This window comes from Onychomys torridus, chromosome 10 (genome assembly GCF_903995425.1).
Source record: "Onychomys torridus chromosome 10, mOncTor1.1, whole genome shotgun sequence".
NCBI lineage: Eukaryota > Metazoa > Chordata > Mammalia > Rodentia > Cricetidae > Onychomys > Onychomys torridus.
The window spans coordinates 1,369,048-1,386,619 of NC_050452.1; the positions used below are offsets into that span (position 1 = coordinate 1,369,048).

Genomic DNA, 17,572 nt, shown 5'->3' on the forward strand with positions numbered 1-17,572 from the left:
ATAAAAAGTATATTGGACCAAAACTTCAGTGAATGTTCTATATCCTCTGTTCATTTCCACCTCAGCAGAGTTTCTCAGAGTGGCATTTCCAGTGGGATCTAAATCTGGAAGGATTTAGAAGTGCTGAAAAAATTCTAACCCGCCAGCATTCAGCATTAGGTTTTTGGCAGTTCCTCCCACAGCTGATATTTCAAACACTGTTTATAGATGCTTGGAAAGAAGCTTTTAATGCTTGTATTGTGTTTTAACTTGCTTTCCTTTGGAGGCAGGGAATTGTCAAGTAAGTATGTGCAGCACTCTGGGAAAGCTCTGATGTCAAGTGAAGGCCTTGTGCTCAGTGTCAGAACCCTGAGCACAGAGGCTCAGTGCTGAGAGCATCTGCTCTACCCAATCAGGCTTCTCCCGTTGCTCCTCTCTTCCATTTGAAGTGACGGCTGGAGACTGTGCTTGTACACTAAGAACGCACACTCTGAGACGGCTTTACTGCTGAAGTTTTTAGGATCTTTTTTCTCTTCTTTTTTTCTTTTTAGCTGAAAAAAAATAAGGATGGAAAAAAGCATCAGATTGCCTTTCTGTGTATATATACGATCTCATGTATATATAAACAGTATTTGCGCTTGTATGCATACTGTATAATATGTTGTATATTATACAACCTGTGTGTACCCTGGAACCAGGTTCTGTGTTGAATCGGAAGTTATGCCATGTGATAGTTCTAGCACACTCATGCTCCCATTGCAGCCTCCCCAGTTCGCTTTGGTCACTCACTTAAACATACTTAGGTAAAAGAAGAAACCCACAGATTTGATCTGAAAGTCCCACTGAAACAGAAGAAAGAGCAGATGTCCTGGGAAGTGATAATGAATGTGCAGGAAGTATCTGTTGTGGGAACTAGCATGCCCTACCCCAAGATTTTGCTCAGTTTGATGGAAATAATGTCAGCTGGGGGTGTCATTTGCAAACATGTCCTCTCCTCATTTTAGTACAATTTAGTCCAATTATCACTTACAATTACATAACATGTTTGGATGGAAGACTCTCTGAGAAAATAAAGGTACCTTGTTTCGCCATTAACTATTCCAGCCAAAGCTGACCTACTGAAAAACCTGAGAATTATTAGGCTAAATTATGAGTCAAAATTAATTTGGGAACAAAGCAATCCGTTGTGCACAACTCCCCAAGACATTCGAAAGGATGCCATTGCTTTTCCTGACAATGAGTCTCTCCCGCACACTGTGAAATAAGCAGAGTCCCCAGGCATGAAGCCACAAGCATGCAGGCACCTTTCACAAGGCCTGCTTTCCTTCCTCTCCACTCTCTAGGCACTTAGTGTACTTTGCCCAGAGACACCAGGGTATGACTTTCTGAGCGTGTGGCCTGGTGCACTCTTTCGTTTCTGTTTTAGTTCTTGGTTGGCATGTTGGAGGAGCATGGTTTGTACCACACAGGAATGTTTGTTCACTTGGGAAACGCTTGTGCATGAGTGAGGTGCTTGCTGACACTGCTCTAACCTGTACTGAGTTCTTACTTTGCTTTGTTTCTGCTTCCAAGGGGATCAAGGTAATTCTTTCTCTTTGTGTTTCTTTAGAACACTGACTGGTGGTATGGGACTTGAGGCAGGACTTGGGGTGGGATCCCTCCTGCCATCCTCTGATTTCCCTAAGATTACAGAAGTCTGACCAAAAAGAACCCAGTGCTGCTGACAGGAGTCCCTTAGAGTTTCCTCCAAGTAAAATCTCTTAGCTACGTTTGGGAATGTCACTCCCCAAAGTTAAGAAGGGAGAAGCAGCCGGGCAGTGGGGGCACGCGCCTTTAATCCCAGCACTCGGGAGGCAGAGGCAGGCGGATCTCTGTGAGTTAGAGGCCAGCCTGGTCTCAAAAGTGAGTTCCAGGAAAGGCGCAAAGCTACACAGAGAAACCCTGTTTCAAAAAACCAAAGAGAGAGAGAGAGAGAGAGAGAGAGAGAGAGAGAGAGAGAGAGAAGCAAACTTTGGTGTAGTGATAGCAGTTTAACTTGGATCATAACCCTGAGTTCTGAGGCAGAGTAGGGGGCATGAGTTCTCAGTCCCTTCTTCCTTCTTGCCCTTGTCTATGGCCAGACCAACTTTTCATATAGCCTGTTCCAGGGCCTGTTCCAAAGCTTGGCGTCTAAGTCCTGATGCAACAGCAGCCAGGCTCTTGACCACCTGATTCTCAGTAACACTGGCATATTCCTGTTGGGAAATGGCCAGTGAAGTCAGGGAACATGACCTTTTCTTTCTCATGCATTTACTGATCCTTAGTTCTAAAGTGAGTCTCTTTAGCCAGGGGTTCTTCTTAGACCCCAGGATATTGTTGTTGGGTATTGGGGAAATGGGACTGATGTAGCATATGGAAACCCAACTCTGCCCAGTGAGCCCAACCTACACCTACAGTTCGACAGGTCAGGTTCCAAGTTACTGCTCCTAATGGGGTGAGAGGGAAAACCAGACATAACAGCCCCAGGTGGAATGTCCTCTGAGGACCTTCCCTGGCTCTGGCTTTAGCTAGCTGCTGGACAAGCAGCTTTTTATTCAATTCTGTGCTTTCTCTGACTTCTGTTTCAGGCCACCCGTAAGCCGGGCAGCTCCCCAGCCAGAGAAACTCCAGAAGAACAACATCACTAAAAAGAAAAAGCTGGTCGAGGTGAGGTGGTCACATGATCATGTTTTTACCTAGTTACTGATGCTGTACACTGGCAGATGGATACCTTCATTCAACCAACCTAGAGACCCCATCAAATGAATCTAGATGGGTCTGTTGGCTCCCTGTGTCCCCATCTCCATTCTGTATGGCATTGTTCCCCCTGCCCCATCTCCAGTACCAACATTACATCTACCAGGTCACATTCCTTCTCCATCAGCCCTGTCACCAAGCCTTATCAATCATTACCTCCTCTAAAATGCATTGTGTCCCTTAAACATGACTCTGTTGCCCTGTGCACTAGACTACCTGGGACTTCAGCACTTTTTTTTTTTTTGAGCTGAGGATCGAACCCAGGGCCTTGTGCTTGCTAGGCAAAAGCTCTACCACTGAGCTAAATCCCCAACCCTATTCAGCACTCTATTTTGGACAAGAAAGAAGTGGGTGACACATAAGTCATGTCTCTCCCCTCACTCTCTCTCTTCTGGAGGCTGTCATCCAGTTCTCACGTGAGGTGGGGACTGTTACTCTCATTTGCAAACGAGAGCTCTATGGTTCAGGGATGATAAGGACCTATTCCTAAGGTCGCCATTACTGAATGGAGGAAGATCTGGGCTTAAGGTTGAGCCTTGAGGATCAGCTCCAGTGAACCTGCTGTTTTCACAGACCCACCACCCCAGAGTCCTCTCTTCAAAGCTCAAATCTTTCATACTTTACCCAAAATTTTTCCCACATTGCCAGTGAGAGTCATGGTTACAGTTTGGAAAACCTCAACCAGAGAGACATTCCTAGCTTACAATTCCCTTGCAACTCAAACCTCCAACCCTGAACTCATCTTCTCAAATGGTCTTGGACTTTGAGGTCCTGTGTTTCAGTTCCTCAGTTCCCCACACTGCAGTTCTTCCAGGCCTTTCTCTGGGATCAGATATCTGTGTAGGACCTTCATTTATAATGTCCCTCATCCTGACCCCTTCTACCCAGCTCTACCACATCCATGTCCTCAGGCCTCAGCACACACTCATACATCTGTCTACCTCTGCTGTTAGACTCTAAACCCACACTGGTGCCAGAATATTTTTTTTTTTTTCCTGGAAAGGGACTGTTTTTGAGATATTTATTTTGGAAGATAGCTCAGGTCAGGAAATGCAGCTTAGTTTCAGGAAAGACAGGATCTAACAGTAGAAGAGCCATCATAAGCCAGAATGGTGCCAATCTTCTGTAAGGGTTCATGGGGACATGAATTTGTGTTTTTCTCTAAAAACTTCTTGAACTATTAAAACATGTCTTAAACACCATGCTAGTGTGGGCTTCTTAGGCCCTGAGTCTACAGTTCCTCGGGTGGTTAAACTACTGAGCCTACCAATATCTATTCTAAATTTCCAGGAGACTATCTGATTAGCCACACTTGGGTCAACTGACCACTATATTGAGGGCAAAGCCCCATGTTGGGGGATATTTGATCACAGTGAACCCCAAGTTTGCATTTTCATTAATTAAATAAAATTAACCTTGTGTCAGGAGGCTGAGTTAGCAACTAGTTCACAGAAAGTAATCATAGAGCATCAGAGGGCATCTGGGAGAGATAGAGAGATGCACAGGAAGTAAGTAGTAAGAAGGGATTTTAAGTGGCATGGCTTTTTCTGTTTTGTCAGAGAGAAGGATGGGCTTTTGGGGAGATGCCAGCAAGGAGAGAAGGTTAGCCAGGTGCTACTCAACTTCTCTGAGCTAGCAGGTTTTCACCCCAGCCTTTGAGTTTCGAGCTTTATTTATAAACAGAAGGATAGATTTAGTTAAAGCTACCTTTAATGGCAGCAGCAGAGCCAGTGCCTGCAGCAATAGAATTCCTGCCAGGCTTCAGTGTGAGTGGCCAGGCTGGTAACTGTGGACTCACAATTGCTGCCTAAAATAGTAGATTAAGGCACAGCCACTGTGCCAAAGTTAAAACAACAGTCCCATATTAAATATATTCCTGGGGAATATTTTGGGGGAATCAGGGATGAGAAGTTTAGTTGGAAGGAGAAGGACTTTCCACGTGAGAGGTATGTGAACAAAGCTGTAACACAGGAAAACTTATGGCAAATGGGCTAAGTGTCAGTCAGCTTGCCTGGGATGCTCAGAGGGTGGTTGGGTGTGTAGGTAAGTCTTGTTGGCCAACTCAAGGAGTTTGGTGTTTATCCTAGAGGCAGTGAAAAGCAATGAATCCTTTTCAGTAAAACAACAACAACAACAACACTGTGGCATTTTAGAAGAGTTAATCTGATGTTTGCAATTGGCAAGCTTCAGAAACACCAGAATCAGGAAAACTGGAGAAGTGGGGCCCACACACTATAAACTTTATATCCATGAGCTAACAAAAGGCCAAGCATGGAGGAACCCAGCACAAGTATGTTGAATGGAATCAAAAATTGACCCGAATCAGCCACTACTCTTTGTCATAGAGGATAAGACAAAAGATAAAAATGTGAATCCAGAGTAGTGTCTAGTTGCTTTGGAAAATGCAAATGCAGGAACTTCATGAGACAAATTATAACCAACACATCGGGTATGGCCTTGCCTCACCAATCATCAGCCAGTCACAACTGCCTCTGGGACCATACTATTCAGCTGAGCTAAGGAGTGAATATCTGCCAGTGCATAAATGTGACACTTGCAGGTGACATTGGAGGCCATCCAGCATGTACATTGTAACTCACCTGAAGAACCAAGAAGTCGTTTTGGTTTACTTAGGGAAGTCACTGTCACCTAACATTTCAGGGGACTAAATAAAGGGCTGTGTTCCATCCTCAGCTAGTCCAGAGCCTTCAGTGAGTGGCATCTGCCTCACATAGTGTTCCTGTGACATGTGTGGCTATTCATGCAATGTGCAGTGTGGGATTGTTCCTCTGCTGTTAGCTGCTAAGTGTGGATTTACTCTGTGTGTATGTATGCAGGAGCTGGCTCTGGACCATGTGTTTGGCTACAGAGGGTTTGACTGCCGGAACAACCTGCATTACCTTAATGATGGTGCCGACATCATTTTCCATACTGCGGCTGCTGGCATTGTACAGAACCTCTCCACAGGTAGCTTTGGGAGAAGCCACAGTGCACACCTGTCTGCCTATTTTCCCACTCATTTCATGCCCCAGAGCTTGTTCCCTTAGAGCCATTCTACTCTCATCCAGGCTGGTGTCATTCAGTCCTCGAAGTGCTCACTCAGCTCTTGGGTCCAGGCCTCCTGCCTCTCTGGCCTCGGCCTTGTTTGACCATGATGTAGGCACTGGAGGGGAGCTACCTATGCTTCTGTCAGCCCCTCTGTGGTGAGAGGGAAGAGAGGCTGGGGAGAAGAAGTGGGTGGAAGCAGAGAAATGAGGAACAAGGCAGAGACCAAAATTAAGAGCAAAGCAAAGGGAACCAGTTTCCAGCTCTCAAACAAACACATGGTGGTCCTGAGTGTTAGAATTATAGGTGTGCACCACAGGGCCCAGTTTGTTTGACTCAGCAATATTCACAAAGAGTGTGTTATTAGCAGAGCTACTCAGTGATCTCTAGCCATGAATTCAATCAAGAAATAAAGCTTTAGAAGGAAACATTTCAAACAGAAAATGTGCAACAGACCACATTCATATCCTCACTACCAGATGAGATGTATCACATGGTATCTTACTGGCTTCATACAGCATGTTCATTGACTGGTCTATGTAGTTCATGTTTAGATTTGGAGAGTACTATCACTGGGTTATTTTTACTTTTCTCCCTTTTGGGAAGGAAGGCTTTGAGACTTTTCATGTTTTCTCAATTTTCTTAGGTACATGCCATCTTTTTAAGAGTGCTATACTATATTCCCATATTTATCAATGCTACCACTCCCCAATCTGTTCCTAGGCATTTGAGTGGATTTTAAACACTCTTTGGAAAGTCAGGAAACCCATTTACTGCAATAGATGGCAAAGTATTTCCTACCCCTCCTTCCACTTCCTGTGAAATACGCTGACTTGGGGACAAGCTGGACCTGTGCCATCCAGGCTCCCAGGTGGGCAGGTTCCTGTTAGCAGCGACTGCACGAGTAGTTTCCCTGGTGCCACTTTGTGCCACATGGTGCCACTTTGGCACACAGTGCCACTCTGCTCACTGCAGCATTACCGTCAGCACCATTGTTTGCAGCGTCTCGTTCAGGTCAGAGGTGGAGGTGAGAGAACGCTGATCTTGTGCCATGGGGAGGAGGGAGCTTGAACTTCATCATTTTAGTCTCTGAAAGCGTGTGTGTGATCCAAGTGCTGTATCTGCACAGGCAGTGGGAAAGGCTGAGACAGGTTGTGTTCTATTAGGAATGGGCGAGTTTGTCCTTCCAGATTCACATCAGAACATGTGAACTTTTTCAAAAGGTCCCCTTATCCCCAAGGACAATTCTGAAAATGATAATTTGGGATTTCTAAAAATATAATCTTTTCTAAGGCATTTCGATTCCCCATTCAGCTCTGTGACAGCTGTGGAAAGCCTTAGATCCTACTACTCACCTTCCATGATTCCTCTCTCCTAGGCAGCCAGAGCTTCTACCTGGAGCACACAGATGACATCCTCTGCCTCACAGTGAACCAGCACCCAAAATACAGAAACGTGGTGGCTACCAGCCAGATAGGTAGGACTCCCCACTGGCTCTTGCAGCTCTACAAGGGCACTGGCCTATCAACACTAGCACTTTCTAGAGAGGGGTGACTTAGACCCTTTCTGGTTGATGTCTCAATTGTTTGTTTTGTTTGGAGTTTTGGTTATTTTTCCTTCTGAGTCTTAAAATATGTCTGTGTAACTTGAGTTGATACGTGTATTGACTAGTGATTCTGAGGGACCATAAAATCAGATCAAGGCCTGATAGTTAAAGAAACAGATGATCACCTTCTGTGTGGACTGGACTCCAGGTGTAAGTGAGTCCCATGTCTTGGAGCCTGAGTCTTGGAGTCTTGGCAAGACTGTGGTTCAGCATGTGTGCCTGGCTCTTCGGTTCTCCGAGAAGCTGCCAGCCACAATTGTGAACTGCACATTTGTGAAAAGTTATCCTTATATTTGCTTTTACTTTGTCAAGGAACTGTCAGAGGCAGTTCTTACCAAGTCCCTTGCTTGTTTTCATCAAAGCCGCATCCATGTGGAGTCTGCTTTACTGGGGTTGAGTGAGGCACTCTTGGGAACATGACTCACCGCTGTTATTTTTCATTGCCACTGCCCACTATGGCAGGTGACACCATGGAAAACACAGGTGAGGCTGTCCCAGGAGCAAATAGTTCAGATCCGCACAGCAAGATCATGTCAGTGTATCACTTGCTGGTTGTGTCTGGTTGTGCTGCAGATACAAATCCATCCTCACCAGTTTCCTTTGAATAAAATCCTCCTCAAATGTGTCAGACATAAATGTCCACATGTTCTGCCTTTGGTAGCAAGTTTCTTAATGCCGATCTTTGGCCAGACTACACTAGATGTCTCTTATGCCCAGTAACTATGACCATAAATGCTGAGGTGCCACTGTCTCTGTCATTTCTCCCACGCCCAGGGACAACACCCTCAATTCATATCTGGGATGCCATGACCAAACACACCCTCTCCATGCTGCGGTGCTTCCACTCCAAAGGGGTGAATTACGTCAACTTCAGTGCGACTGGGAAGCTCCTGGTATCTGTGGGTGTGGATCCAGAGCACACCATCACTGTCTGGCGATGGCAAGAAGGTAACAAGCTGGGCTTCATGTTCCTTCTCCAGGGCTGCCCTGTGGAGTGACCTGGGATGGAACCCCAGACTGCTTCCAGGCCTGCCACTCTCAGATCTCAGTCTATTCCCTGTGTCATGGCCAGCTGGAGGCTGCTCCGGAACCATGATAGCTAGTGAAGGACCTATGGGTATGTTGGGAAAGTGCTAACACTGGCCACAGAGACAGCACTGGCCCCTCTCTGTCATCACTACTGTCCTCCCCAAACTCCCTGTCCTCATGGTACCTTTTGGCCTCTGAATTCTGCTCCAGCTGTTTTATCTGGCCACCTTGTTATTAGAACTGGAGTGACCATGGTTGCTGAAAGCAAATTCTAGCTGTTAAAGTATTGGGGGCTTTAATGCTTCTGAAATTAGAAGTCACCTTAATCACTGTTTATAGTAGCAGTTCTCAACCTGTTGGTCTCAGCCCTTTCACAGGGGTCACCTAAGACCACTGGGAAACACAGATATTTACATTATGATTCATAACAGTAACAAAATTACAGTTACGAAGTAGCAATGAAAATAATTTTATGGTTGGGAGTCACTACAACATTTGGAACTGCATTAAAGGGTTGTAGCATTAGGAAGGGTGAGAACCATTGGCTTATAGTATAGTTAGTGAATTTCTTTCTTATCTACCCCAATGCATGCATACACGCACTCTCACACACATGAACACCAGCTGCTACTAAATTTGTAATTGTCTTACAATTAAAAATATGCCATTTTCTGAGTATATGCTCAGGTTAGCCTTGGCAAAGCAGATCCAATTAGTAAGGGCATTAATGAGGTCTGTCTGTGCTGGTATCTAGGACACACTGAGCTGGCAAGTAGAGAAGTGGCAATTCTCCAATCTAGGACTCTAGAGTCCCATTGTCTCCTCTTCTCATGGAAGGGGTGTGAAGAATGACTTTAAAGAGCTGTATGCATTTTGAGGAATGTTCCCATCTTTCCTGAGCCCCAGTTAAGAGTAGCCAATGGCTGACAAATGTTAAGAGCAAGTCTCCTTGAACTGCACTGGGAGCCAGCTAGACCCACAGTATTTCTAGGAAACCACACTGTCATCTTGGTTACAGTTCATTGTGTCCAGTGTCTCCATAACCCATCTCTCTGGGATGCAATCAGTTGCTTATGATACTGGGTGGTCAGTGGATCAACTAGATGGTACAGATGAGAAATGGAGCATCATACCTTGCAGCCTCAACGTATCCCAGAGTTGGAAGGGCTAGGGACATCTTCTTAAAGAAAAAGTAACAAGTTTAAAATAAAAATTTAAACTTAAAAAGTTTAAAAGATTAAAAAGAGTCTTAAAATGCAGGCAAAAGGAATAGAAACCTTTAGGAATAGAAACAAAAGGTTTTAAAAGGATCCAGATGAATGCCAAAATTAGTTCTGAGTGTGGAGTGATTGTTATGGCCACACACTTCTCACCTGCACCAATTCTTCGGCTTCTCAAAGCACCTTCGTAGCTAGAATGATTGTTATACTGATTACAGCGGGGGACCTGAGGGCAAAGCAGAGGTTAAGATGTTCAAAGGTTCTCTACAAATGGAATTGAGACTCAAGATGAAGGCTAAGTGAGACACAGGAGATATTTAGAATATGCTTTAAGAAAAACTAGTAACTAAATATAAAAAGTAAGACAATTAAACATAAAATGCATGAACTGAAAAAGTATATTGAGGTTAAAGAAAATGAATGCAGGAATCATGGATAGAAATAAGAAAATAAAAGGTGTTTGAAGAATCTCAGCTCCCAGTGACCCTGGAAAGGCAGACCATCCTGGGGGTAAATGTGCTGATTTGGGAGTAGGAAGATATAGTAGGAAGGTAAATCAATTTGACCTTTTTCTGGAATCTAGAAGCTTCTATATCATGGGCCACAGTCATTTCCTCTTGTCATGGACTTTGGGGTGGGAGTTCTGTTAGTAACACCCACTTCTCTGGAAAATTCCCAGACACACATATATGCCCTTCTTGGGATGGTGTCTGAGTTGCAGTTAAAGAAGAAACTCTGACCTGCGTTCCGAGTGGATAGAAAGCCAACCTAGACTGTTTTTCCTGCTTTCCCCATGCATGAAAGAAGGACTAACCTCATTGGACTCTGTCACCCACACAGGTACCAAGGTTGCCAGCCGAGGGGGTCACTTAGAGCGTATATTTGTGGTAGAATTTCGCCCTGACTCGGACACACAGTTTGTATCTGTTGGGGTCAAACACATGAAGTTCTGGACTCTGGCTGGAAGTGCTCTGCTGTACAAGAAAGGGGTCATCGGGTCCATGGAAGCTGCCAAGATGCAGACAATGTTGTCCGTGGCTTTTGGTGCTGTAAGTTCAAGCAGATGCTTTCTCAGAGAGGGCCCTGAGTCCTCAGGAAGGGAATGGGGGGAAAGTGGAGGAGGGGTTGGCCAAGAAGCCAAAATCAACAAGAAAGCCACTTCCACATTGTCCCTTACTAAGTGGCTCCTTAGTAATCAGTGTCCCCATCCTTAGCATCCATAAGGGATTGACTGCACTGTGTGCATGTGTTTGTCAATATGCTGGTGGATGTGTGCATACCGAAGGGCAGCCTTGGGTGTTGTTCATTAGGAACCAGTTACCACCTTTGAGACAGTCTTTCACTGAACCTGAACCATGTTAATTAGGCTAGATTGGGTGGCCAGTGATCCTCAGGGATCTGCCTGTCTCCAGTTTCCCAGCACTGAGATTATGAGCACATACTAGCACACCAGGCTTCTTAAAATGTAGGTTCAGGGGATTGAACTCAAGCCCTCATTCTTGCAAAGCAAGTACTTACTGACTGAACTATCTCCTTAGTCCCTCAATTGACTACATTTTTACCCATTTTTTTTTTTTTGTTCTCAAATGTTGAGTCAAAAAATATTAGTTACTTTTCTAGTTGCCATGACAAAATAGCTGAGGAGAGGAAGTTAAGCAAGGATGTATTTTGGCTCATGGGTTAAGATCAGATCATCATGACAGCAGCGACATGATAGTAGAGCTGAGACAGCTAGTTACATGGTGCCCACGGTCAGGAGGCAGAGATGATGTTGGTGCTCAGCTCACTTTCTCCTTCTTATTCAGTCTGAGTCCCCAGAAATTGAGATAGTGCCTCCCACATCCAACCATTCCCCTTGCAGTTGCCCTTTCTAGAAATGGACACATGGAGAGGTGGATTTTCATAACAAATTTTAATTCATCCAAACTCACAGTGGTTAGCCATCAAGGTGTAGGTTACTACCCAGGGCAGGCAACACCAGAACAGACCCTGTTTTTTGCAACCCCTGAGAATGCTGGGAATACTTTCCACCCTCAGGGAGTAGTCTTTTTCTTCCTGGCCCTTCTGCTCCACAAATCCCCCAGCCAGTGCAAACTTCATCTGGCACATGGAAGGCAGCTTCAGGTATTCCAAGTGCAATGTGTCCACTTCCCAGGTGAACCCCAGGCATGTTTCCTCCATGGTTGGGGTTGGCCCTTCCCCAGCTGTGGCATATCTTGTGCTGATACTGCAGAGGTGCACACAGAAGGAATACAAAAATGTTCAAACTAATTAGCAAGTAAATTGCAAAGCCGGGTGACCTCTTGTGTTCTTCCAGTTCTCTGCAAATGTGTGGCTTAATGAAGATCAGACTGACAGTGCATGGCTGGTCCTCTCAGCAAAGGAGCCAGTCTAGTTGGAGAGATCCTTCAGTGGTTAAGAGCATTCACTGCTCTTCCAGAGGACCTGAGTTCAATTCCCAGCACCCCACTTGAGTATCCCATGTCTGCCTATAACTCTGGCTCCATGGCATCCAATGCCTCTGGCCTCTGTGGGTATCTATACTCATATGCATGGACACACACACACACACACACACACACACACACACACACACACACGTATAATTACAAATAATAAAAAATAATTTTAAACAGCAAAAAAAGTTCCTGGTTCCTGAGGTGTCCCTTTGTTTACAGAACAGCCTCACTTTCACCGGTGCCATCAATGGAGACATCTATGTGTGGAAGGAGCACTTCCTCATCCGGCTAGTGGCCAAGGCTCACACAGGCCCTGTTTTCACAATGTATACCACCCTCCGGGATGGGCTTATTGTGACAGGCGGAAAAGAACGGCCGTAAGTAAAGGTCTATCTTGGGGACTTGTTTGCTACTACCTTGGGACAAAATGACAGAAGCATCTGTCATTTTGTGGTGTCCTATCGTTTCTGTGTTAGATCAGACTGCCATCTCTGCAAGAGAGCCCAAGGTCTTCCCAAGAGAGAAGTAGAGAAGTCCAATAGCGGCTAAAAGCATGGGAGATACTTCTTAGAAAGCTGTTGTGACTTTGCTCTTGCCAGTGCTACCCACAGCAGCTCCTGTAGGAAGGGAGGAAGAGGTGTGACAGTGAGAGGGCAGGATCTGTTAGTAGACTAAGGAAAACATGGCTGGCTTTCCTCCAGAGACATGCATTTGAAGAGCATTTAGGACATCTGTAGGACCTAAGAAGGGAGTGACCATGGAGGGTCCACCCTGCTGGGCCTGAGTGGCCATGGAAGGGAAGTCTTGAGGGAATGGGTGAATGCCTCTTCATTCCTTTTTTTAGGACTAAAGAAGGAGGGGCTGTGAAGTTGTGGGACCAGGAGATGAAGCGCTGTCGGGCTTTCCAATTGGAGACAGGGCAGCTGGTGGAGTGTGTGCGTTCTGTGTGCCGCGGCAAAGTGAGTATGGCTGGCCCTGTGGGAGTGATACCTCCAGGCTGAGCTGAGAAAAGAGACAGGGGTGGGGGTGGTGTTCCCAGGAGGCTTTCTTTCTTCCAGTGTTTGTTCAAGCCTTAAACCCCAGGGTGTAAATTATACTCTGCTCAGGAGTCCAGGAAGGCTAGGGGTGTCTCTGAACCTGTGTCTAGAACCTGTACCAGGTGGATGAGAGAGCTTCGTGTTTCATAGATAAGGGTGTTTTCTGTCCACCTGACAGGAAGTCAGCCACGGTCACTACAAACACCCTTTTCATAACCTGAATGACGCCAAATCACACAAATAGGGTTCTGATACTGGAAGGAAATCAGGGCCACTGAACCATCTGCTTCAAGGACATTAACTCATTTGGTTGGGCTGCAGAATGAGAATGTCAGGAGGCATGGCCACACCCAGTATTTTCCTTTTTAATGTATTTAAAATTCCACCTGGATGTTTGAAAAGGAGCCTCACTGTTTAATTTCCCATGTGCATCTCTGAGCTGCTCCTCAGCTTAAGGATCTGCTTTCTAAGACATTCTCAGCAAGAAAGGCAACACTAACTGAAACCCACATGTTCTTAAGAGTTAAGTGACAATCATTTGGAAGCATGATTATGTGAGGTGTGGGCAGGATATTTGTCCAGCTTGTATCTTTGTTCAGTGGAAGAAAGAACTTGACCCTGGTAGCTGCTGGGACAACATTTCTTCAGTGGAGAGACACTGGGTATGTCATCCACACCCCAGGGCAGGTCGCATACTCAGGAGTAGTTGGCCAACACAAAACAGATTTTGTAGTTTGGGGTTTTGGCTTTGGTTTTGTTTTTGTGTATATGTTTTGTGGTATTTTTGTGTTGTTTTGGGTTAGGTTTTTTTGAGAGAGAAAAATGAAGTTGGGTAAGTAGGGAATGGGGATCTGGAAGGAGTTGGGGAAGGGAAAAGAATATGACCAAAATAAATTGTATGAAAAAAATTAATTAAAAAAAAGTTGGAGTTGTCTAAGAACTAGTATCGGCTGCCTCATTCTATAGGGAGCTAATAGCCCTTGGGATGTTCTAGCAGAGGCCAATAGAGTGCTGCTAAAGCTCGCACCCTATGCAGCTGCTAGAAAAGGCAAAGTGAAAGGGAAAGGAGATTGCTAAAAGGTGGTTAGTCCTTAACAAGCCACCTCTCAGCTCTTCTGATTTTAATTCCAACACAGAGTTCTACTAACAGTGCTTTTGAATTTATCATCGTCGTCATCATCATCATCATCATCATCATCATCATCATCATCATTTTGTGTGTGTGTGGTTTTTTAAGACAAGGTTTCTCTGTGTAGCCCTGGCTGTGCTGGAACTCCTTCTGTAGACCAGGCTGGCCTCAAACTCAGAGATCCGCCTGCCTCTGCCTCCCAAATGCTGGGATTAAAGGTATGTGCCACTACCACCTGGCTTTAAATTATTTTTAAACTGTGGCAAAACACATAAATCTTACCATTTTAACCATTTTATGTACAATGCATAGACATTATACATTATACTGTTGCCTTCAAATATTCTTATTAAAACCCACCTCTTTAATTTTTCATTAAACACCACCTACCTCCCCCTTCACCCTCCCTCCTGCCCCCTTGTGTCCCATGAATTGGATCATTTTGGGTACCTCAAATGAGTGGGGTTCATACAATTCTTTTTCTAATAGTATTTTATTATAACAGGGAAAAATTTTAGTAGGAACCAAAGATGGTGAAATAATTGAAGTTGGTGAAAAAAATGCTGCTTCAAACATCTTGATTGATGGACATATGGAGGGAGAGATCTGGGGCCTAGCCACACACCCCTCTAAGGACATCTTCATCTCAGCTAGCAATGATGGCACAGCAAGAATCTGGGACCTGGTTGACAAGGTAAGGGGCCTGCCTACTCTGTATAGTTGGTGTTTTTCATTGATACCATCGACTCCCCAATAATGGCTTGGAGACTTATTAATTATAAAAGCTCAGCCATAGCTTAGGCTTGTTACTAACTAGCTCTTACAACTTAAATTAACCCGTTTCTGTTTATCTATGTATTGCCTTGTGGCTCATGGCTTTACCTGTCCTCTAGCATGTCTTGCTCCCTCTGTGTCTCCTCTGTGTCTCCCCGCCTTTCTTCTCCCCAGTGCCTCTGTGTCTAGCTGTCCCACCTATACCTCCTGCCTATCTAATGGCCATTTAGCTTTTTATTAAACCAAAAAGAAAGCATCTTGGCAAAGACACATCTTCACAGTATACAAAAAGAATATTCCACAACAACTTTGTCTGGCTCATGTGTCTATAGCAGTTGGAGCAGAGAGGGCCTGTGTCAAGCCAGAGATAGGGGTATGCTGGATCAGTACTGTTAGAAAGTCTACTAATAAAAGTGCCCCCCACACCATATCTCATCTGCCCTTTCAGCTGTTCTTCTGTCTAGATACACTTGTGTTGAGAAGGGGGTCTCATAGCACAGGCTGGCCTTGAACTCAGCATGTAGTAGAGAAGACACTGATCCTCCTGACTCTCCTGCCTCTACTTCTCCAGTGCTGGAAATGCAGGTATGCACTGTTATGAAGTTCTGGGGCTCAAACCAAGGCTTCATGGATATTAGGCAAGCACTCTACTGAGCCCTAGATGTTGATATTCTGGAATAATTGAATTGAAAATTGCAATCTTTTTATGAAAGTAAAAGGGAGAGGGAGAGAAGGGAAGAGAAGTATTTGAGAATATCAAATGTTCCCAACAGGTCCCAGGAAGGTTGGGAAAGCAACTTTAAAGTTCATCTGGGGTGAAAATGTAAAATATCAAGAAAAAGGTTACTGAGGCTTATCCAACCCAGAACACCAAAATTCTGTTTCAAAATGGCTAAGAAATGTTTGGTCACATCTTTAGTGTAAGGGTCAAAGAACAGACATGTAAAAGCATGCGTTATACTCATTTAGTTTTTAAGCTATTAAAGTTACTAAAAGCAGCTTTCACTCACTGAAAACCTACTATATACAAGATGCTTCCTCGTATTGTTAACACGTAGAAAAATTTTCCAAGACAGATGTCAGTATCACTTCTGTATGGGCAGCAATGTACACAAGCATACCCAACTGGAAAGTGAGAACCCATTTCAAGAGCCGAGCTAACATGCTGAAGTTCACATTCTTGACCTGACAAAGCCTAAAGGCCTCTTTCAATAGGTGAAGTCACTCATTATCTGCTGTCTGTAGTTGGCACGGGCAAAGCTGGGTAATTAGAACACAGAACCTACAGTGCTCAATGTAAAGTTATGACAATGTAAGAGGCAATGTTTGCCAAACCCTGTCCTAAAGTGTATTATCCCCCTAAGCGGGTCTAATCACGGTGCCCAAGGAGATTTACTGTGAGAAGACACTGGTGGCCTTCAGTGGCAGCTGAAGTAGTCTGACTAGGACTTTCCCCAGAGGTCAGCCCAGGGACTGAGGGCTCAGATGATTCTTTGTATCCATGTAGAAACTGCTAAACAAGGTGAACCTGGGCCATGCAGCTAGGTGTGCAGCCTATAGCCCTGACGGGGAGATGGTGGCCATTGGCATGAAGAACGGAGAGTTTGTCATCTTGCTGGTTAACAGCCTAAAAGTTTGGGGGAAAAAACGAGACCGGAAATCTGCCATCCAAGATATCAGGTACATACTTGTGAGTGGTCTGAGCAGGAAGGGTCCTTTTGGTGGTGGTGGGGGCGGGGGCATAGATGGACTGAACTGAGTTAAAGGGTTGCTTCCACAGCCAGGGTCATTTTGACATTAGATGGTAAAAGAACCTGTAATTTTACAAAAGGCTGCATACTATCATTTTCCCCCCTATAAGATTAGATTCAGAAAATGTGTAATTTCATAGAACCTGGGGAGAAGTCAGTCACATGTGAGTTGGGAGGCCCATCTCATCTTTGGGCTTGGGACATTGTTGACCCATCTTTGTGTGTCCAGGTCTGCCTTGTGCCTCAGCAGCCCCCAAAAGCCTCCTCATGGACCATCTCTTGATCTTGTTTTTCCCTAGAATCAGCCCAGACAACAGATTCTTAGCTGTGGGCTCTTCTGAGCCCACAGTTGACCTCTATGACCTCACTCAGGGCCCAAGTCTGAACCGCATTGGCTACTGCAAAGACATCCCAAGCTTTGTTATTCAGATGGACTTTTCTGCAGACAGCAAATTCATTCAGGTATGCTTCCGGCTAATTGTTTCCGGGGCAACCAAGAAGAGCAACAAAAACAATGCTCCTATGGTTAGAGTGCTAGGCAACATACTAATGCATCCATCACAGGCAACTTCCACAAGCTGTTCCTTTCTCCCTATTTTATAAATGTAGAAACAGAGGCTTGGATAGTGTGTGTGTGTGTGTGTGTGTGTGTGTGTGTGTGTGTGTGTGTGTGTGTACATATACATATATATGTGTGTACCTTATATATGTAACCATTCTTATTAAGAAACAAAAACAAAAAAATGCATAGCAGGGAACATATCATTT

At 44.8% G+C, this 17,572-nt stretch overlaps 1 protein-coding gene across 1 annotated transcript in view; it reads left to right on the forward strand.

Moving 5' to 3' along the window:
• Eml6 (EMAP like 6) overlaps positions 1 to 17,572 on the forward strand; it is a 260,091-nt gene that overhangs the window by 235,832 nt on the left and 6,687 nt on the right. Inside the window, exons 26-37 of the mRNA XM_036201044.1 lie at positions 266 to 280; positions 1,552 to 1,560; positions 2,586 to 2,664; positions 5,592 to 5,721; positions 7,178 to 7,276; positions 8,180 to 8,353; positions 10,495 to 10,703; positions 12,333 to 12,490; positions 12,958 to 13,072; positions 14,785 to 14,973; positions 16,561 to 16,733; positions 17,104 to 17,266. Coding sequence (XP_036056937.1) covers positions 266 to 280; positions 1,552 to 1,560; positions 2,586 to 2,664; positions 5,592 to 5,721; positions 7,178 to 7,276; positions 8,180 to 8,353; positions 10,495 to 10,703; positions 12,333 to 12,490; positions 12,958 to 13,072; positions 14,785 to 14,973; positions 16,561 to 16,733; positions 17,104 to 17,266 — 1,513 coding nt within the window. The remainder of the gene's footprint in view (positions 1 to 265; positions 281 to 1,551; positions 1,561 to 2,585; positions 2,665 to 5,591; positions 5,722 to 7,177; positions 7,277 to 8,179; positions 8,354 to 10,494; positions 10,704 to 12,332; positions 12,491 to 12,957; positions 13,073 to 14,784; positions 14,974 to 16,560; positions 16,734 to 17,103; positions 17,267 to 17,572) is intronic.